Source organism: Eriocheir sinensis, unplaced genomic scaffold, assembly GCF_024679095.1.
Source record: "Eriocheir sinensis breed Jianghai 21 unplaced genomic scaffold, ASM2467909v1 Scaffold191, whole genome shotgun sequence".
Classification (NCBI taxonomy): Eukaryota; Metazoa; Arthropoda; class Malacostraca; order Decapoda; family Varunidae; genus Eriocheir; species Eriocheir sinensis.
The window spans coordinates 414,549-432,398 of record NW_026111306.1 but is presented as its reverse complement, the minus strand read 5'-3'; the positions used below and the strand labels follow the sequence as shown (position 1 = coordinate 432,398).

The following is a 17,850-nucleotide window of genomic DNA, read 5'->3' as shown; positions in this document are numbered from 1 at the left end:
AGTGTTGCCAACTCCTAAAGACTACTCGGCCCTACAAAGTCCTGAAATTGACCTATTTTTTCTTCATTACCTACGACGACTCAGGAAAAAAATCTCACTATGATAGGCAGTACTGTTTTATGTATATGACTATTTATGGTAACAATGAAAAATGTATGTTTTAGGGTTTTGTGCAAAAATATCATTCTTATACTAAATAAATTATTTTCTGTTCTATAGTAAGTTTGACTCCTACCCACAACTCCTAATTACCCTACGTTTTGTTCAAAATTTCTGAAGTTGCTAAATTTCCATACAAACGAAGAAATGAAACTGAATTACTCTCCGGATGGCAACACTGCACGGAATGGAGCTCATGCAACGAGTTGGGCAACACATCGCGACGCCTGATGCCGGGGGTCGTGGCTGAAGAGACACGGGTAGGTAACACGCTTGGGTTTGAAATGGCTAAGAATGCCTAAAGAAATCGATGTGTTGCAGAAATAAGAAAACAAAGGAGAAGAAATATAAGCAGGTACACATTCATAGAGATGAGGGAAGACGCCAACCAACAACGGCAGCACGCTACAAGGTACTACAATCCAGGCGGCAACTGAACTATACATATATTGGGCCTTTGGTCTGTTAAAAAAGGTGAGATGGATTCAAGACTATGAGAAAACTTAAACTCTATAAGGAATAGTTCACCATAAATTTACCGACATAATGGCTGTATTTAGCACGGTAATATCACAATTAGATTCCACTACTCACAGCCTGCACGTTGATTTCAGGTTGCTCATGTGAACACGGCCTGCACGGACAGATCAGCAGTCAATCTTATTTTTTTTTTTATTCGCCTAAACACACACACACACACACACACACACACACACACACACACATTGTTTACACAGACACTTAGTTGGAGCTCCTCGTATTTTGCAAGACTTCCAGAGACTCAGGGCTTCTACCGCACCAGGACTAGCACTGCAAGTTGCCTAAGGTTGCCGTTTACTAGCTAGGGCTACTTGGTAGCACAGTGCTTTTGGACTCTGTCGTTTTTTGCTATGCAAAATCAAGCTACTGAGTCCAAGGCCCCCTCCTGGCCGGGATTCCCGCCATTGCGCATGCGCAATGGAGCTAGTGTGACGTCACTACCAGCGTCAGCACAACGTCACAGCGGCTAGTTTGCTCAAACATGGACTCGTCGACCTTCAAGCTGCTGTTGGAGGCCCAGGAGCGAGCGTACAAGTCTGCACTAGATGTGGTCGTCAGGCAGCTAAACGACCAAGTTACCAAGTTGGATAAGAAAGTGGCAGAACTAACAACTAGCCTGGAATTTACTCAGAGGGAAGTCGACGACCTTAAATCTAATGCCAAAGAACACGAAAAGGAGACAAAGGAAGACAGAAGCAAAATAGACACACTTAACCAGCAACTTCAATCATCTCATCTTAAAATTAAAGAACTAGAAGAAAAAGTCACTTATCAAGAAGACTACAGCCGCAGGAAGAACTTGAGAATAAGTGGACTGGAGGAGAGAGGAGATGAAACCTGGGAGCAAACTGCAGCGGCTGTGACATCTCTCCTGGAATCAAAACTGCAGATACCAGGAATTATATTGGAGCGCGCGCACAGGGTTGGTCAACGCCGAGATGCCAGGCCCCGCCCCGTTGTGGCGCGCTTCGCTCGTTATGGGGATCGAGACGCAGCAATCAGACGAGGAAGACACCTGAAGGGTACTAACATATACCTGAATGAAGATTTGTCTGCAGCTTCTCTAGCAATCAAGAATGCTCAGATGCCCTTGCTCAAGCAGGCAAGGGCTGAAGGAAAAGTAGCTTTCTTCCGACACACCAAACTGATCATCCGGGACAAGACGTTTGAAGTGCTACTGGACTGGACGTGCGGGCCGGGCGCGCGGCTGAAGCTGGAGGCTGGGGCTTGCGTGGCGGCCAGGTGCCAGTGACTGCCGTTGCTGGTGCTGGTGATGCTGCTGATGGTGCTGACGCTGCTGCTGGTGCTGTTGGTGCTGCTGGCGCTCCTGATGGTGCTGGTGATGCTGATGGTGATGGTGGTGTCGTCCGTGTCGAGGCGGCTGGGGCGTGGTGGTGGACAACACTCGCTCTCCTCCCTGTGCACCGACCTGGTGGCTCGCGGCTGTCCTCGGCCCCACCTGCTGCTTCGTCCCCCCAACGCAAGGAAATCAAGAAAATCCTGCGAAGCGGCACCAAGAAATAGATTCACAACGTTAAGTAATTTAGTACATAATAACTCACAATTCCAATTCCAATCAATGATTCTACTACTACTACTACTACATCTACTACTACTACTACTAACTACTATTACTACTACTATCTGCTACTACTACTACTACTACTACTACTACTACTACTACTACTACTACTGCTACTACTGCTATTACGTATACCACCACCACTACTACTACTACTACTACTACTACTACTACTACTACTACTACTATTTTTATGGTTACAACAACAACAAATACTACTACTACTACTACTACTACTACTACTACTACTACTACTACTACTACTACTACTACTACTACTACTTCTATACCTCTTCTCCTGCTACTACTACAGCAATTACAACTATTACCACTATTACTACTACTACTACTATTTCTACTACTACTACTACTACTACTACTATTACTACTATCACTATAACCGCTTCAATATACCACCACCACTACTACCACTACTACTACTACTACTACTACTATTGCTACTACTACTACTACTACTACTACTACTACTACTACTACTACTACTACTACTACTACTACTACTTCCACTACTACTACTACTTCCACTACTACTACTAACGATAATATGCCTCCACCAATAGATTATATTTTCCCTTTTGCCTCTATTAACAATGAAGATTTGTTGCATTGTTTTAATGTCAATAATACAGAAAATCAAGACCTACATGCTTTCCATCCACTTAGTGTAGAAGATAGAAATTATAATAACGATCTTGATGTAACTCAGTTTTATTTAAGAGCAAGAAATTTAAATTTTTCTAAATCTGAATATATTTATCTGGATAGCTTTCCTTTTTCTACTAATAATAGTGAATTATATTTATTAACACTGAATATTAGATCCATCTCATCGAATTTCCAATACTTTGTAGACACTGTCCTTTCGTGCCAAACTAAATTTGATGTCATAGGATTAACAGAAACCCGCTTAGATGTAGATATTTCTCCACTGTACAGACTACCGGAATATGAAATGTTCACTAATAACAGAAACAGGTTTGGTGGGGGAGTGGCCATTTATATCTCTAGTAAGTACAAATCTTCTGTGATCAATGAATTTTCTAAATTGGAACCTTTTATGGAATGTTTGGGAATCGAAGCAATATGTAATGCTAATACCTATTTATTTCTTTGTATTTACAGACCACCTCAAAGCAGTATAAATAATTTTCACAATTCACTTAATGAAATCTTATCCCTAATTAAAGATAAAAATTACAAGGAGGTTTTTGTGTTTGGAGACTTAAACATAGATTTGTTACAATGTAATAATGACAATGTGCAGGATTTAATTAATATAATGTACAGCTATTCTTTATTTCCTCTAACTACCTTGCCTACTCGAGTAACTTCAACTTCATCCACGTTAATTGATCATGTTTGGTCATCTCAGATTGAAAGTAATACTGCCAATTATATATTAAAGACAGATATCAGTGACCACTACCCAGTAATCTCTGTATTTAAATGTGATAAATATCGTCATCCTTCTCCCACTTACGTAACTAAAAGAATATTTAATCAGGACTCCTTGAAAAATTTAGTAATAGTCTCTCACAAACTAATTGGAGTGACACATTAAATTGTATATGTGCTAATGAGGCCTACAACTTATTTTACAGTAAATTTAAAACATGTTTTGATAAGTGTTTTCCGGAAAGAAAATTAAATTTAGTTTTAAAAAGGAACGTAGTCCACATTACTCTAGCTCTTAAGAATAGTATTAGAGAAAACATCGACTTGAAAAACTAGCTCATAAATGGCCTTTAACGTTTAAGGAGCCTTATAGAATATATAGAAATAAATTAACGTCACTTTTAAAATTAGCCAAGAAGAAGTATAACCAAGAGCAGTTACTTAATAGCCAAGGTAATCCAAAACAACACTGGAGATCCATTAATACTATTCTTGGTAGATGCACAGGTGCTAAACATACAGTTATTGAATTAAAGCCACATTGTACTGACATTTCTGAAACATTTAATGACCATTTTTTGAAGGCTGGGGGGCTAGATCATGATATAGTAGGGGATGAATATATGACATATTTACACAACTCACCTAATTACTCGGTATACTTATCACCAGCTACACAGATAGAAATTGAAAACTTTCTTAAGACATTAAAAGGTACATCAACTGGTTTTGATGAAATTTCTCCCTTGGTCGTAAGACAAACTGCCAGCATAATTGCCTTGCCATTAACACACATAGTTAACCTCACATTAAAGAAAGGAGTTTTTCCGGACGAACTTAAGAAAGCTAAAATTATTCCATTGTTTAAGTCAGAATAGAGATGATGTCAATAACTACAGACCTATATCAGTTCTTCCTGTGTTCAGTAAAGTCTTTGAAAAAGTGATATGCACTCGTCTTGTAAATTTCATTGAGAAAAATAATTTATTTTCGAATTGTCAGCATGGTTTTAGACCAGGGCGCTCTACTGAGTCGGCCATATTTCAGTTTACCAATAATGTGTATAAATATCTGGAAAAGAAACATTATTTAGTTGGAATTTTTTTAGATCTTTCTAAGGCTTTTGATTCGCTATGTCATAAAATTCTATTAAGTAAACTTAGTAATTTTGGGATTCTGGGAGTTCCTTTAGAATTATTCAAAATTATTTAACAAATCGATTTCAAGCTGTTTACTGTAATTCTAAATATTCTTCTTTCAAGCCTATCAAAATGGGTGTACCGCAAGGATCTATCCTAGGACCTATACTTTTTCTCATCTATATTAATGATATTGTCAATGCTAGTAATAAATTTAAGTATACCATTTATGCTGACGACACTAATTTACTATTAGATGATAAAAATATAAATAGTTTGCATATAAACATTAATAATGAGCTCAATTCAATTAATATGTGGCTTAAACATAATAAGTTAAGGTTAAATATCACTAAAACAAAATACATTATCTTTCAAAACCGATCAGTCACTACTAACATGCCACCTATAACACTTGAAGGAAAAGTACTTGAACGAGTTTCTTACTAAGTTTTGGGCGTTGTCATAGATCAAAATATCAATTGGAAATACCAAATTAATTCTGTTGCAAATAAACTATCTAGGATATGTGGCATACTGTATCGAATAAGAAATAGCCTTACACAAGAAGCACTTATCAGTATTTATTATACACTTTGTTACCCGCATCTCATTTATTGTGTATCTGTGTGGGCGTGTACGTGGACTTCCTTTCTTAAAAATCTTCAGGTTTCTCAAAATAAGATATTTAGGTGTATGTTTTACATGAACAAGTTTGATTCCACACATAACGTATTTTCCACACATAGATTTCTTAATTTTAAAAACATTCATTGTTATTTTCTACTATTATTTATTTATAAAAACCTCGCACTGATGCATGGAACTCATCCTTTTCAAGTTATTAATACAGTGCATAATACGCGCAGGAACAATATAAATCTTATCTCTCCACAGTTCAGGACAGTTCTTTTCAGAAATAGTATTTTATGCTCAGGACCTCAAGTTTGGAATTCTTTGCCAGTAGAAATAAAAAATCTCCTTAATAGTAATAATTTCTCTCTATTTAAAAAGTCAGTAAAAACACACTTATTTGCAATCCAAAACAATCACGGTTAAAATTATAATTTATTCCTGAAACATGAACACAAATTTACATTATTAAATCTAATCAGTGAATTGCATAGTACTATTGTCCATATTATTTTTATTATTGTTATTATTATTATTATTATTATTATTATTATTATTATTATTATTATTATTATTATTGTTATTATTATTATTATTATTATTATTGTTATTATTATTATTATTGTTGATGCTGTTGTAGTTGTTATTATAGTTAACATTTTAGATATAACTATTATAACTTCATCTGGTATTATAGTTAATGTTGTTATTTATTGTATATTTGTATTTAGCTTTATGGTTGGGAGCTATCTGCAACCTTTAGAAATATAATAATAGTACAATGAAATAAATATTATACAGTCTGTCGGGAAGCTTCGGCTTGACAGGCTAGATTCGTTGCCAGAATTATAATTATATATATATATATATATGTATATATCAATGTGTGTATATTATGGCAATAAACATTACTTACTTACTTACTTACTTACACACACACACACATATATGCACCCGTCCTCAAAACCAAATAAACAGGAAAAGAAAGTAGCATCATGGTCTTAATATTCATAAAGTCAGCCTCTCACCCGAACTATTTACTTCACTCGAACAACTCAAGATGCATGTAAAGTCTTGTCTTGAGTCTAAACTTAAACGTGGAAACTGTACCAGGGATAGATGGACCAACTAGTTTTCTCAAGAACAACAATATTCACTCATAGTTTACCCATGTTATAACAATACTCCCTTCACTGAATTTGTTTCGTTTCGTGTGAATCGGGGCCGCGGGAGGGGGGGAGGCATGCAGTTAGTAAGTTCAGAAGAGCAGTCAGCATGGAAATATCGATAAAAGATAGAAAGAGATGCAACATGGCGGCGGAATTTAAGAGGTAGAAGACTGTAAGTAAGAGGAAGGGAGCTGGTGATACGAAGAGCCTTACGGCCATAGTGTTAGACTTCGCCATTCCCATCCCATCCCCATCCCTTACCCGTGGCCACAGACCGTAGTGTAAAGCGTCCCCATGTGGTTGGGGTTGCTTTACGCTACCCCGTGAGGGTGCGGATGGGGTGGGAAAAGTGTTGACTCCGCGGTGTAGAGAACAGGACATCTTCGGGTTTTCCTTCGTATATTTCATGAGTAAATAGTGTTCTATTTGTTATTATAGAAGGGCATATATTGAAAAGTATCAGAATATTTGTATGACTGATATTATGTCGCAAACTTCGCTAAAGTTGATATATATTTTTTAGTTTGTAAAGTCTGTGGTGTTTCCATTTGATTGTAAACGTAAAGTTATTCCTGAAAATTCATTTATAATTGTCCCCAAGAATGGCAAAAGACGGCAGATTGATAACTAAATATGGCATTATTATGGGAATACTTAACATATACCATAAAAAAGGGTATTTCTTGGCCACCACCTTGATTTAAGACAAAATGTTATAATGACACGACCTGGCAACCCCGGTGTGGCTGTCCAGGTGTGTGACGAGTCATGGATACCAACCTGTCTCATAAATTAACTTACCCGCGTTACTTGTTATTTACTTGTAGATCAACAACGCTATTGTTTTGTTTTATGAGATATAATGTATATGAATACAATGTTGTGTAAAAAATGCATTATTTATCTCGTTTTCTGTAATTATTGATTTGAAAGTGCTGCCAACATTATTATGACGTGCGGATTGGTGCCTCATATCTGTCCCGGGGATGGGAAGGTGACTTGTCCATACCCCAGTCCCGCGTATGGGGATGGGGACGGAAAGGGAATGGGGAAGACTAACACTATGGCCGTTAGACTCCACTCTGTCCAAGAGAGCTGTGTGAGTGGAGCCCCTCCACACGTGAGATGCATACTCCATGCGTAACGTAAAGGGGCGCAAATGTCTACCCGGCTGGTGACCAAGTAACGATCTCATTCATACCTGGCCAGCCCCGAGGCCTACAGTGACTACAAGGTTAACCATGACTGAGGAGAATACTGGCGATAAAGGAATAGGTATCCTACTCCACACGCGGGTGGCGCGATTCACCCTTTTGTATATGCTCGTGCGGGACCTCACCTTTATCTTACCAGGAATAAGTTACCCAACCCATTCCAACAAGTCCATTTAGTATCCACAGGTCTACGTAATTCACAATTTCTCCCGGGTAATTACAACTCTTTGCAAACGAAAAGATGAAAAATGACAAAGGAATTCTTTAACTTTTTTTCCCATCATCGATTCTAGCATTACTGCAAACTTTGGTTTTTCGATAATTTCTTTGTGGAGTTGAAATCTCTGAAAAGTTACCCGCCGTGTTTCCCTTTCCCTTCCATCACGGCAGCCACCACGTGACTAATTACCGAACTATCCTGAAGATGACGAGTGTAGCTCGTTTTTCATCCCTTTCCCTTGTATTATGACGATTGTATGAGAAGCCACGCTGGGGAGAAGGTACAAATTCCTGAGGTACGAGTACTTGCCAGTTAATAAATAATCACTATCATCGATAACTTCAGCGATTACCTAATCATATAAAAAATAATGTTATGAATTATATGAGACGACGAAATGAGAAAATATAGGAAATGCATACAAATCAAAAGAGTGACAACGATACGAGTGAGCCACACAATAGGTATAAATGACAGGGACAGTTAGGCAGACAAAACACCTGTGCTTAGTTAAATTTCATCCTTGTAAAACATTCACTCACCTATTTACTGGGAAGGAGTCCAAACCAGATTCTGCCACAGTCTTGCGCTTGTTCTTTGAGTACTTGGATCCCAAACAAACGCCAAAGGCCGCCACGCTGCTGGCATTACTACGTCCACTCTAGCGGCGCGAGGACTACAGGAAAGGTTAGCGATGATACGGCAGCTCCTTTCAACAAACTCTATAGTACCCCCACCCCCTTATCATCATGATATATTTCTCTTATGTTATACATTATGTTATTTTCTATGCATCTATCTGTACATCAGCACACACACACACACACACACACACACACACACACACACACACACACACACACACACGGATATCCCGATGAACCGTCTCGATACCCACGGGTGAGCAGCGGTATTACTTGAACAACTTTGTCCTCGCCGCATCAACACCCGGGTTTGGTGCAGCCGTCCCACGCACAACCAGAGGTCAAAGGGCACGTCTGGGCTAACTTGGATGGCAACAGCTGTCCATAAGGCCTAGGCGAGCTTATTGGAGGCGAGAGAGACAATTTCGCGTCGCAAAACAATGTATGCTATGTAGTATTATGTCAGCACGGACTTGTGTTTGCCTCGTCTGACCGTAGGAAATGTAAGGGTACTGTGAGGTAATTGTAAGGTAAATGTTATGGTAAATGTCTAGGGAAGGGCATTGTAAAGAATCACGTGTCCGATAATGCTCGGAGCCTGAGTGCGACATGGGGTTTGGGAGAGGCGGGTGGACTGCTGGGCGAATTCGTTTTATTTTCATATTATTATTCTTGAGCTTATCAGAGGTGCCAGTCACACGGTTTCTAGTTGACAGATCACCTCACTGCCACCTGCTACCTATTATATTCTGTAAGCGGATACGGGTACTACACATTAATAAATCTACATATATTAATTAAGATGAGTGGGAAAACTACATACGATCCTCGAGTCTGGGAGCGGAGGACGGAAAAAAAATAAGGAAGAAAATTGGGAGCAGCGGAAAGGGAGAGTTGAATGTCGTGGAGTGACTTGTACAACTTTTTGGCCACTCCTATGTACTCTACTCGGGAGCAGTAAGTGGCGGGCTTCTTTTTTCATTATTGTTTTCTTTTTTTTCACGCCCTTGAACTGTCTCCATATCTGTAAAAAAAATCGCCGGAGCAACACCTGAGTGGGAAGATTTCGTGCCTCATTGCTAGTTATTCTTGCGTCAGATGAAATAATTATTCAGTATTTCAATGAGCTCCGCACACCATTCCCACCATCTCCGAGGAACTATAACATGGGTCGTATTATAAGACACCTCGTCACCCAAGTACGCATATTTTATAAGGGTTTCGTAGCAGGTGTGGGCATTTCCAGTAGTAGTTTTATGACCCTGGTGTTAGTTTGACCCTTCTTCTGCACCATGAACCTGAAGAAACACTTATTAGAACCCGAAGGACCCATCTTTGACCTTTAGAAATAGCTGATGTGAGAAGCGAAAGTGTCTTATGATACCGAGCACAGTCTCCAGCTCGATAACCTCCCACCACACTCCTCCCCTGGCCTATCTTAGTCACCTTATCATTGCCATCGCTCCATGATGCCACCACCGTTGTCACTGTCATCACCATCATCATCCTTGCCCACACTATCATCGTAGTCGTTACTATCATTATCACCATCAGTACTTGGTCCTTGTTTATCTCCACATCACCCTCTGTTTTCAGGATTCTCACCTTCCCCTCCCTCCTTCATATACATATATATATATATATATATATATATATATATATATATATATATATATATATATATATATATATATATATATATATATATATATATATATATATATATATATATATATATATATATATATATATATATATATATATATATATATATATATATATATATATATATATATATATATATATATATATATATATATATATATATATATATATATATATATATATATATATAATTTATATTATATGAATATTTATAGACATATATACACCCACTTGACAATTTTGCAATTTTTATAATTTATCTTCTTGCATGATCATAATATTATATTTACCTAGTCAGTTAGTTATTTTATATGTGCTGTTGACAAAATAGTCATAATCTGCCAGGCTACCAGAATGCAGCGGTGATGAACGCCTTTTTCCACATCATTACCAGAATTCCATCTTATAAATCTGCGCTAACAGGCAGCGAAATCTCAATCCAAACAAAGTTCTCCAGTAGAAAATGTCAAGAATGACATCTTAATATATATTTTATCAACACCATAAACTTGAACCATATTGGCGAGTCTAGGATCTGTTTGGACACCTGTCTCTGAGCGCCCGAGGCCGTGTAGAGACAAGCCTACGCATCGCGGGCGTGGGGCAAGGGACGAGAGGAGCAGAGCCACACGAGCTGCCAGGCCCACCAGGCCGGGCGCCGCCACGTTGTAATCGTTTCCATACTGAGCTAATATAATAATTTATACTTTATATTAAAACTAATAAAGGTTATAAATGCTCTCTTAAATAAGTTTTCAAATTAGTCTGTGATAGCTATGTGTGAGTGGGTTATTGTTTTATAGAAAAATTCAAACGAAAACTGCATAACAATCAAGGAGAGAGAGAGAGTGGTGTCAGCTGTTTGGTTATAAACATAACAATTACCACCTCTTGAATCTTGCATTTCCCCCTCCGGCGCGTGCTGATGTTGCGTTTAAGAAGTGACACGTGACAGGAGGCCTCGGCCAGCGATCTGCTGACGGCCGTAATTACAACTGTTCGGCAGAGAAATAACAGGTACAGGTGGAGTCACATGCTACAGCTGCGCGTGGCGTCGGTGCTCGTCTCTCTCGCTGGCCAAAGAGCACGTGGCGGGTGCTGCCCGGTACAGGTCCGGTGTCATGTGCGAGGCACCACAATTTATAATCTCCACGTTTCCCCAGGTGCCCATTTATTGAACGTACACCTGTGCAGTGCAGCAGACACTTTCCTTAGAGCCATGTTACGTAACGCATCAGAGTAACAGTGAACAACTAGGCGAGAAAAGTGCCCTCTTGACAGGACGCGTAAGGGAAGGGAGAGCCAGCCATTGGCGGAGAAAAAAAGCCAATTGCCGATAAAGTCAGCTGAGGAGCGGTAGTTTTGAATTTTCTACGGTCAAAACGTTCAATTCCTTTGGTGGCTGCGACGCACTTATAAGATCAGCAATCAGCGCGGCGGTCCTCGGCGAGTGTAACAATTAGGACGCCGGGCGGCAGGTGAAGGCTCTATCGGATGGATCAGGTTTTTGCGGAAGAGTATATTGCGTTGTTCTCTTTTTAATCCCTTCCAGCAGTCTCTCTCTCTCTCTCTCTCTCTCTCTCTCTCTCTCTCTCTCTCTCTCTCTCTCTCTCTCTCTCTCTCTCTCTCTCTCTCTCTCTCTCTCTCTCTCTCTCTCTCTCTCTCTCTCTCTCTCTCTCTCTCTCTCTCTCACACACACACACACACACACACACACACACACACACACACGCACGTCACAATATTGTATCTCGCACGCTTATCTCCTTCGTTAACTTTGTCCAAACACATTCCACAGCTTTTGTTTTAGCCGCAGGACACTTCTGCACAAATTTCAACATCTTCCCATTGGCAGGCCACTCTTGCCGCTGGGGAAACCTGTTCAGCAATTTACGACCTTTCCCTAAGTATACCACCACCACCACCAACACCACCACCAAACACCTACTGTCCTCATCACGACTAGTCTCCACCACATAGATGTGGCTGTGTGTGTGTGTGTGTGTGTGTGTGTGTGTGTGTGTGTGTGTGTGTGCTTGGAGGCGCCCTGAGATGGTCGTTTTGCCACCTACCGATAATCCCTATTCCCACTTGCACTGCTTACTTTTCTTCGTTACTGTGGTTCCCTTCTTCCTCTTTGTTACTCTCTCTCACTAGACAATTTGAATTTTCCTTTATTTTGTTAATTATTATTAAACAACATGAAGAAGCGTGTTGCTGCAGCCCTGTTACCCGCCATCCGACGCGTGAACTGCACTACTTAGCCGACTAGGCAAGATTACAGCAGAAAGAATTTGCTGGAGGCCAGTCGGTCTTCATGGACATAGCACCTCCTTTATTACCTAACACCGATTTCCTCGATATACGGATATTTTTTATATCACATCGAAGCAACGATGGGAAACTCTGCATCTCGACAGAAATTCAACGTGTGGGTAACCCTGGAGCGAGGCTCCTCACTGGTGGACTCCATCAAGCTCTCGTGCAAGGACTCCACCTGCTGCCTGAAGAGGAGGCGTACGGTCGCCTCCGTCAAGCTCCCCGTGGAAGGATGGTCTTGCGTCGCAGGGATTCAAGGCTGCCACGCCGAGGGTGAGCTGCGTGTGCCCTTGGCGAAGCTGTGCAAGAAAGACGGCAACGCGGCCGTCAGGGTGCAATGTGCCTCGCTTAGGAAGCCAGTCTTCACCTCTTCCATCCCACTGGCCTGGCTGCTGGACAACATCAGCGGCCTCCACTTCTCTCTCTTCTGTGATGACGGGCCCGTCTTCACCAGTCTCCGGTGCAACGGGAGGCGGTGTGGCGAGCCCGTCCGGGCGGTGAGCCCTGCACCGCGTGCGGCCACTGACGGAGTGGCCAGGACCGATGAGGCTGATGCATGGGCAGCCTTTGAAGTGACGACCCATGATGACTGGTCCGTGGAGGCTGATGTTTCATGGGCAGCCCCAAACTTGGTGACCTCCGCTGCTATGGTCGAGGCTGATGCATGGGCAGCCTTTGAAGTGACAACCCATGATGACTGGTCCGTGGAGGCTGATGTCTCATGGGCAGCCCCAGACTTGGTGACCTCCGCTGCTATGGTCGAGGCTGATGATTCATGGGCAGCCTTTGAAGCAATGACCCGTGATGACTGGTCCGTGGAGGCTGATGTTTCATGGGCACCCCCAGACTTGGTGACTTCCGCTGCTATGGTCGAGGCTGATAATTCATGGGCAGCCTTTGAAGCAATGACCCGTGATGACTGGTCCGTGGAGGCTGATGTTTCATGGGCACCCCCAGACTTGGTGACCTCCGCTGCTATGGTCGAGGCTGATAATTCATGGGCAGCCTTTGAAGCAATGACCCGTGATGACTGGTCCGTGGAGGCTGATGATTCATGGGCAGCCCCAGACTTGGTGACCTCCGCTGCTATGGTCGAGGCTGATGATTCATGGGCAGCCTTTGAAGCAATGACCCGTGATGACTGGTCCGTGGAGGCTGATGATTCATGGGCAGCTCCAGACTTGGTGACTTCCGCTGCTATGGTCGAGGCTGATGATTCATGGGCAGCCTTTGAAGCAATGACCCGTGATGACTGGTCCGTGGAGGCTGATGATCCATGGGCATCCGCCGAATTGGTGACCGCCATCACCGATGAGGCTGATGATCCATGGGCACTCTTTGAAGTGACGACCCGTGATGACTCGTCTGATGAGGCTGATGATCCATGGGCACTCTTTGAAGTGACGACCCGTGATGACTCGTCTGATGAGGCTGATGATCCATGGGCACTCTTTGAAGTGACGACCCGTGATGACTCGTCTGATGAGGCTGATGATCCATGGGCACTCTTGGAAGTGACGACCCGTGATGACTCGTCTGATGAGGCTGATGATCCATGGGCATCCGCCGAATTGGTGGCTGCCATCACCGAAGAGGCTGATGATCCATGCCCATCCGCCGAATTGGTGGCCGCCATCACCGAAGAGGCTGATGATGCATGGGCAGCCTTCGAGATGATGACCAGTGATGACTGGTCCGTAGAGACTGATGCCTTCCTGGACGTCACGGCCATCTGTGCTGTCGTTGTGTAAATTGTCATGCTTCACTAAGCAGCCTGGTAACACACTCACCAGTGAGACCCGGCGCAGGCGCGAGCCACATCGTGAGCCACACTCCCGGGGAGCGAGACACCCTTCAGTGACCGTCGCTCTTATTACACCTTCAGGGGAGGAGCTCCAGCTGTATTTCTTATCTTATCAATGAAAACCTTTACAATAAAACTATTATCCTATTAATGAATTTACCTTACCTATTAATAATAGTGTGCCTATCACAGTGAAATTCACCACATGCACGACTGCCAAGCCTCTTCCATTCGACTACCATTCTATTAGCAAACCAATTCCTGCCTGCATGTTTAACAAATCTATATTGATCTAACGACCCATGGCTAAGAGTGCATGCCCTTTACGAGCAGACCCTCATCAAAGGCCGTCACCCATCTATAAACTTTAATGAAGTCTACTCGCAACGTCCGCCTTTCCAGGAATGCAAATTTAGACGTTAAGGGCAACCCTTTTACGGCACGCGTTCCTTTACTCACCAGTTACGGTCATATTGTACATTACACCTTTTTAAATACATTGGAAAACAGTACAAGAAAACTACTACTACTACTGCTACTACTACTACTACTACTACTACTACTACTACTACTGCTACTACTACTACTACTACTACTACTATTGCTACTACCTTTATTTATATATTTTTTTACATCTTGGCCTATGGTGCCGGTAGGCTTTCTTTGGGGGCCTGGTAGTCGGCTCGAGCCCACCGTGGCGCAGGCAAGTGTTTATAGTGACGCCATCTATTCGTGGCTCATGCTGCCTCCCGAGCTCATTCTTGATTTCCCTTTGACAGCTCCTCAAGACTCTTAGACCATAGCCACGGAAAAACTCAGCACAACGCCCATACTCCAAGTTCCAACTACGTGTTTCCAGACCTTATTCCTATGATATCAACTTTCCACGAAGCACTTTACTTGATGATGAACACCTCTAAAAATTATCCATATATCTCATATTTACTGTAATAATGATCCAACAATCTGATGTCCACTGATAGTAATAATTTGACGCAAATGTGCAAAGCAAAAAAAGTAATTGGGTGTAAAGTACTATATGTGGAATTCAAAGAAGGTGAAAAACTATAAAACCTGCCGTTGAGTAGTAAATGAGAACTTTGTATTTAGCGATGAAAGACTGAGTACAATATGGAGAGGCATAGGCATACTTGAAATACTTCTACTATATACGATGATGATGATAATAGTAATAATAATAATAATAATAATAATAATAATAGAGCAAGTAGGTATTGGAAGTATTCTGGTCTCATTAGTAACAATCCAGGGGTGTAGTAGGTAGAAAGGCAACTAAAATTAAGAAATTGCAATGGACGGACACGGGATAAAGGGAACAGATATGGAGGGAAAGAGTACCTATGCGACACACTGGGAAATAACTAATGTATACAGAACCCAAGGCATGTTATCCACGCATTGTGCATGAAATAAAAGTTAAGCACGGTTATTTTTTCTTACCTATCAAGATTTATTTGCGAATAGTTGCCATTCAAAAGAATTAAGAATATTCTATCTATTCCTTTATAGTTTAGCAACAGCCCTGTCACCCGCCCACATCACAAGCAGTAGCGGCAACATGACCATCAAGAACAACTATCACACAAAATACTTCCACCATCACTATCATCACTACCTCCATAAACCATAAAATTCCAATACCAATGACAATATTAATCTTACCACCATCAACACCACTGATATCAACAGGAATATCATTACCAATATTAGTACCAACAACAATACCATTACCAGCACTATATAGTACCACCTCCACCACCACCACCACCACAAACAACAACAACAACAACAACAACAACAACAACAACCATTAATACAACCACCACCCGCATCCCCAGCGCCGCCCGAGTCAGGTGTTAGTGGAGGCCGTGCGGCGAGACAGCAGGCAGCAGCGGGCGGGCCAGGCAGCCGCACCTCACCTGACGGACTCGGGTTCTCCAAGGGCGCCTCCGTTGATATGATGGGCGGAAGGAAATCGTCGGCGTCGTCAGGCAGGAGCGGAGAGTCGCCCTGGACGCTGCTGGTATTGTAACTATACTCCTCCTGCCCCAAGACTTCCACGGCCGGCACCTCCTCTGGCGTGACGGGCGGAGACTCACCTTGGCTCTCCGCGGGGGGCCCGGCGGCGGCGGCCTGTGGTGGCGGCAGCAGCAGCAAGAGAAGCAGCAGGAGCAGCCAGTACCCCTTGGACGCCACGCCCTGCACCACGGCAAGGGCTCGCCGCCATCTTGGCTCCTGCAACGCAAAGAATTATCTGTTAGATGCTTATAAGTGTTTATTTATTAGTGGTCTCCCAAAGTACCAAGTAGGTCTATAGAGATAAAATACCGGGAAAACAGAGAAGAATGCTTAGGGGGGGGGATGAAAACCACCCATGTGCGTTTAAGTTAATATTACAACACAAAAGGTAACTCATCATTTTTACTGGGGAAAAGTTTACATATTATTATGCAGTTCGTGAACAAACTGCTCCGGTGTGCGGCCGACTTCAAAGAAACTCATTATTTCAGCGTTACTTGTAGGGCGAGCCAACCTCACCTCCCGACCGTGAAATTCCACCAAGCAGTAATTAACGGGGTCTCACCAGCACTTACGAAAACTTCATCATAGTTAGCCAATGAAGTTTCCAGTGCTGAGTCATGTAAGTTTATTCCAATCAAATTCCACTCTTTAGTTTTATCAAATCTTCCTTCCTTCCTTCAGACCCCTTTCCCCTCTCACTAAGAGGTTACACAAGGTTCGCACTGAACTCTGACTCTTTTCTAAGTCTAACAATACATCTGCCATCGCCTTAGAGGTTCCAGCCCCTTGATCATTCGACGAGTAAGGAGGCAGGAGGCGGCCGTGGGTGATTCCTCCACTTATCTCGCCTATAATCCGCGGCACACCGAGAAGTATGACATTAAGCCACAACCTTACTGTCAGCTTAACCTTATCTACCTACCGAGGTCGACTTCCCTCAATGAAAGGTTGATTTTATTAAGCAGATCCCCGGGAGTTGCAACCTCCCGACTTAATCCATACCTCTTCGCCGGTAAGAAAAAATATAAATAATCCTTAGAATTCCTTACTGACCGCCGAATCCAGTCGACACTTCCCGTCGAATTCTTTACGTCTGGCGCCTACTAAAGGAAGGCTTCAAAAAGTTGGCGTTATTTTATTTGGCGTTTGGGATGAGGCGACCACACATTTCTCAAGCTTTCAGCGGGGAGAGGAAAGGGCGGCGAGCTGTGACGGTGATGGTTACATAATTCTATACTTTCCTGAACTTTCCCCCGCAATCAAGGAATGAAGGAAAGCCACACGAGTTACGGTGAAAACATTT

At 42.2% G+C, this 17,850-nt stretch overlaps 1 protein-coding gene across 3 annotated transcripts; it reads right to left on the bottom strand.

Moving 5' to 3' along the window:
- Positions 1-12,822: 12,822 nt before the first annotated feature.
- LOC126990699 (uncharacterized) lies at positions 12,823-14,714 on the bottom strand. 3 transcript variants are annotated; one of them, XM_050849385.1, is made up of 3 exons: positions 13,890-14,714; positions 13,446-13,667; positions 12,823-13,337 (listed from the first exon to the last, which is right to left on the bottom strand). In XM_050849385.1, exons 1-3 carry the CDS (start codon positions 14,457-14,459, stop codon positions 12,954-12,956), a joined length of 1,176 nt encoding a protein of 391 aa, XP_050705342.1. In that variant the 5' UTR covers positions 14,460-14,714; the 3' UTR covers positions 12,823-12,953. The 3 variants fall into 3 exon arrangements, with proteins under 3 accessions (XP_050705342.1, XP_050705341.1, XP_050705343.1); XM_050849384.1 differs by having other exon boundaries at positions 13,779-14,712; XM_050849386.1 differs by lacking the exon at positions 13,446-13,667 and having other exon boundaries at positions 13,779-14,703.
- Between the last annotated feature and the right edge of the window lie 3,136 nt (positions 14,715-17,850).

Excerpts from the sequence above, each read along its gene's own strand:
- LOC126990699 (XM_050849384.1), bottom strand. The coding sequence starts at position 14,459 with ATGACAATTTACACAACGACAGCACAGATGGCCGTGACGTCCAGGAAG. Across the intron at positions 13,668-13,778 it reads CCTCGACCATAGCAGCGGAG|GTCACCAAGTCTGGGGGTGC; the intron begins GTCACCAAGTCT and ends ATAGCAGCGGAG. Across the intron at positions 13,338-13,445 it reads CCTCGACCATAGCAGCGGAG|GTCACCAAGTTTGGGGCTGC; the intron begins GTCACCAAGTCT and ends ATAGCAGCGGAG.